General features: G+C 54.3%; 1 protein-coding gene across 1 annotated transcript; it reads right to left on the minus strand.

The window, feature by feature from the left end:
- Window positions 1-434: 434 nt before the first annotated feature.
- LOC128903329 (olfactory receptor 14J1-like) lies at window positions 435-1,352 on the minus strand. The gene has a single exon (XM_054187345.1). The coding sequence runs from the start codon at window positions 1,350-1,352 to the stop codon at window positions 435-437; it is 918 nt and encodes a 305-aa protein (XP_054043320.1).
- Window positions 1,353-4,575: the final 3,223 nt, after the last annotated feature.

The raw sequence follows: 4,575 nt of genomic DNA on the forward strand, positions 1-4,575 counted from the left end.
ACGAGCTAAGAAGGGGAGCGCTGACGTGGAAAGTGAGCAGCTCTGGGAAGACCAAGCGCTGGTGCTCCTTGTCAGTGCTCCAGTGCCGGGACTCTTTTCCCCTCCACCTCTGCACACAGGATCTGCCCCTGCAGCTCAAGAGAAGGTCTCAAAGGAAGGATCAAACAATTCATTGAAGGTCCTTTATTTTCTTAAAACACAGAGAGAGCATCTCTCCTCCTAGACACAGCGTGTGGGTCACACCACACAGAAGGTGAATAGATACATAATTGGAAATGGCATAAAATTATGACTTTTTTTTGTGGACAATATTATAATAAAAAAAAAAAACAAACCCCAAAAAAAACCCAGAAACTCACAACCAAAACCAACCTGCAATGAGTTCCATTCGGAGTGATTTGCAGAAGAAAACAAGCAGCTCAATGCTTCTGAAACTATCCAGATACCAATTTCCACACTGCATCCTTGAGGTCCTTATTCCTCATGCTGTAGATGAGGGGGTTCACGGCTGGAGAAACCACCGAGTACAGAACTGCCATCACCAGATCCAGAGATGGTGAGGAGATGGAGGGGGGCTTCAGGTGGGCAAACACTGCAGTGCTGACAAACAGGGAGACCACGGCCAGGTGAGGGAAGCACGTGGAAAAGGCTTTGTGCCGTCCCTGCTCAGAGGGGATCCTTAGCACGGCCCTGAAGATCTGCACGTAGGACAGCACGATGAACACAAAACAACCAAAGCCTAAACAGACACTGACCACAAGAAGCCCAGCTTCCCTGAGGTAGGAGTGTGAGCAGGAGAGCTTGAGGATCTGGGGGATTTCACAGAAGAACTGGTCCAGGGCATTGCCCTGGCAGAGGGGCAGGGAAAATGTATTGGCCGTGTGCAGCACAGCGTAGAGGAAAACAAAGCCCCAGGCAGCTGCTGCCGTGTGGACACAAGCTCTGCTGCCCAGGAGGGTCCCGTAGTGCAGGGGTTTGCAGATGGCAACGTAGCGGTCATAGGCCATAATGGTGAGAAGACAATACTCTGCTGTGAGAAAGAAGATGAAGAACAAGAGCTGTGCAGCACATCCTGCATAGGAGATGTCCCTGGTGTCCCAGAGGGAATTGGCCATGGCTTTGGGAAGAGTGGTGGAGATGGAGCCCAGGTCGAGGAGGGAGAGGTTGAGGAGGAAGAAGTACATGGGGGTGTGGAGACGGTGGTCACAGGCGATGGTGGTGATGATGAGGCTGTTGCTGAGGAGGGCAGCCAGGTAGATGCCCAGGAAGGTCCAGAAGTGCAAGAGCTGCAGCTCCCGTGTGTCTGCAAATGCCAGGAGGAGGAACTGGGTGATGGAGCTGCCATTCGACATTTTCTTCCCCTGGGCTTGGAGACCTGTGAATGGAAAGAAAAGCAGTGAGAAGTTGGGGAAGATTTCTCTCAAACTAAAGTATTCAATTGGTCTTAGAAACCCACCAAACTGGCTCTCGCCTTTCAGGAAGACCTTTTGCAGGTCCTTTTTGTACACTCTGGTTGGTGCTGGCTGATAGTCCACCAGAGAGCTGAGATCTCTGCAGGATTCAGTCCTGCCCTACAGCCATGGGTAAAAAGGAACACGGGGTGATCTCAGATTAAATCCACTCCTGGCATCAAAGGGCTTTTCAGCATTGTCACCCGACTGCAGGGCAGAGCTCAGGGCACCTTGTTGTTGGTGTTGTTCTGTTGTAGTTTCCCCACCACACCTGAGGAGTGTTTTTAAGGCAGAAATCCCTGGCATTTCTGCTGTGCTGCAAGTGAAACCTTGTGGGTCCTGCCAATAGAGTCAGTACAGTTCTCCTGCCAAGAGAGTCAGGACAGGGAGACACAGTCAGACACTCAAGGATTTCTCCTCTTTCGTGGTTGGGCTGCTGGGAAGGACACTCAGGACTTCATACCCAGGATAGTCAGGGGTGGAGGACTCTACTGTGTGGGGAGAGGAGACCACGGAATGTCTCCAGGGAAGGCACCTGCACTGCAGGGGATGGCAGGGAGGGCCTGAAATCCCCTCTCCCATGACCTTTCCTGCAGTAGCTCCCTTTCACTCTCTGCCCATGTCTCTGCCACCCGGAGCTGTCTCTGCCTGGGGCTGTGTCATTGTCCCCAGGTCTCCTCCCTTTCAGTGCTCAGAGAACCCACCACACCTGCTGTGTGCTCAGCTCTGCCCTCAGGACAAGTGCCTGCAAGCGCTAACAAGCAGCTTAGAAAAGTTCCTGCTAGAACCAGGGTATCATTGCCTTCTCCAGAACGGAGAAGTAAAATCCTCTCTCTCACAACCCATCCAGCAAAGAAGGAGTGGAAAACTCCAAGCAGGGACCCTCTTTCTTTCAGGTAAATGCTGCCTCTCTGTACTTCTCCAAAAGGACCCTCTGCAAATGTCCTGGGGGTGATCTGGAGCTGGGAGGAAACACGACCCATGCAGCACCCTCACGACTGCAGAAGGACCCTGCCATGACACGACTGGGGTCACTCCTTCCACCCACAGCTTCTCCCCGCAGCGCCAGGGGGAGCTCCCCGGGCAGGCTGAGAGCTGACCCTGGCAGGCAGCAGAGTCCCTGGCCCAGCACACAGTTCCCTGGGACACGGGGACCCTGCTCTGAAGGACAGCCCTGAGCACCCCTGCACGCACACCCACCTTCACAGCCCGGCAGCCGTCCCTGGGAGAAGGCAGCCGACATGCCCTGTGCCTTTGGTGATGTGGTAGGGGTGCCCTGCTCTCGAGCACATCCTTCTCAACACCGACGGAGCCTTGAGAGCCTTCCTGACAGATCACATTAGCCATGGGCTATGCCAGCTTTAGGAGACTGCTCCAGGGAGCCTCTCTGCATTATACTGCAGCAGAGACACAGCATGCCCTGTCCCTCTGACGGTGCAGCAGGGAAGCCCTGCTCCACACGTTGTCCTTCTCCTCGAAACTAGAGAAACTGTGAGAGTTGTACTTGCAGATCCCGTAGGCTGGGGGATGTTCCAGCTTCTGGAGATGCCTCCAGCAGCTGCAGATTCAATGCCCTGCAGCCAGAGACTGTGCAAAGGCTGTGAGGATTTCTCCCAGTGAGCTCTCAGCATTCTCCACCCCAGGCTGCCTTTAAGATCCGCTGGCCTCACACGTCTCCCCTCGTTACCTGCAGGCAGTGCCCTCAGCCCTGCTGCCCTTTGCAGAGGAGCTGCTCCTGGGCAGAGCTGTCTCTCTGCAGCGCTGCCCGCTTGCCACAAGCTCCCTCCATGCCAGGAGCCCAGCCCAGCTCAGACGCAGAGGACCAGCCCGAGACGTCACTTTCTCTGCCTCCTCGGGGCTCCCTGGAGGTGTCCCTGTGCCTCCAGGGGAACCTGCTGGGAAAGAGACTGAAGTAATACTGTGTGGTCTCTCTTGCACCTCTGGAGAGACGCTTCTTTCCAGCCGGGTAATTTCTCCTGTCAGAGAGCTGCGCACGAGAAAGGTCTTGTTCCTTCTGGTATGAGACAGGAAACCTGGACAGTGCCAGATCTCCTTTGCCCCTGCTGAGCGAAGGCAGTCGGCTTCGTCAATTGAGGCATCTCCTCCTTGGTTTGTAGTCCTGGGTGTGAAGTGGACTCAGCTCTCACTTAGGGCTGCCACAATCCCACAGGAGGGGGGATTCCTCTTGCCTCTCTTCAGGTGGGCACAAAATAGGCACCTGCTGCATGGGAGCTGCTGGTCTCAGCTCCCAGCGTCATTCCTGGAGATGCAGGCCAGCAGTGAGCTCTTCAGACTCAAACACCTACTGACATTTCAGGTCTCAGACGTGGTCCAAGATACGTGCCGGTAACTGCAAGATCTAACGGAGCAGTTCATGGAGACAGGGCAGTATCTGGTGCCGTCATCTTTGAGATTCATGAGGAATTCCTTTGGCCACCAGCACATGCCCACATTTTGGACAACTGAACTTTTCCCTACTCTTTCAACCCAGGGCAGCCTTCTGAGGTAGACAGGGGACCAGATGTACTCATTGCCATTGACATCATCCATCTCCTCCATCAGCCGTGTATACTAGATGCCCACTGACTGTAACGGCAGATGTCTCATGGACATCCCCACATCACCTAACCTAATTCAGGGCAGCTACTCAATGGCCATGGACAGGCCTGTTGTGCTACAGGAGGTGCCGGGGCTCTCCAGCACAACTGCAGGTGGCCGGCAGGGACTGCACAGGACCTATGGGAAAGGCATCGCCTTCAGAGTGGGTGCGAGACACACACTCCAGATGCCATGACTGATAGGATCAGTTTCTGTTGGCCGGCAACTGAATCCCACGAGGGCAATGAGGCAGGGTCTGACCCACCTCCATCCAGTCGATGCAGAGCAGTTCAGGAACAGGAAGCACATCACACTGGGATCTCCACTCATTTGCCTATTTAAGCAACACAAGGAAGTCTCCAGAATAATGACCCCAGGTCTTATTGGAGACATTAATGACCCTGACACCACTGGAAGGGGAACACAGCAGCATGCATACTGTCCAGCAGGTTTCTGTGTCTCCTGGGACAACATCTTTGCACAGGCGCAAGGTAGGCCAACAAAGGTGTTGCTGAGTCCAGTCAAT

This window comes from Rissa tridactyla, unplaced genomic scaffold (assembly GCF_028500815.1).
Source record: "Rissa tridactyla isolate bRisTri1 unplaced genomic scaffold, bRisTri1.patW.cur.20221130 scaffold_29, whole genome shotgun sequence".
Classification (NCBI taxonomy): Eukaryota; Metazoa; Chordata; class Aves; order Charadriiformes; family Laridae; genus Rissa; species Rissa tridactyla.

Bases quoted from the DNA above. Each gene is read 5' to 3' on its own strand.
- LOC128903329 (XM_054187345.1), bottom strand. From the start codon at position 1,352: ATGTCGAATGGCAGCTCCATCACCCAGTTCCTCCTCCTGGCATTTGCA.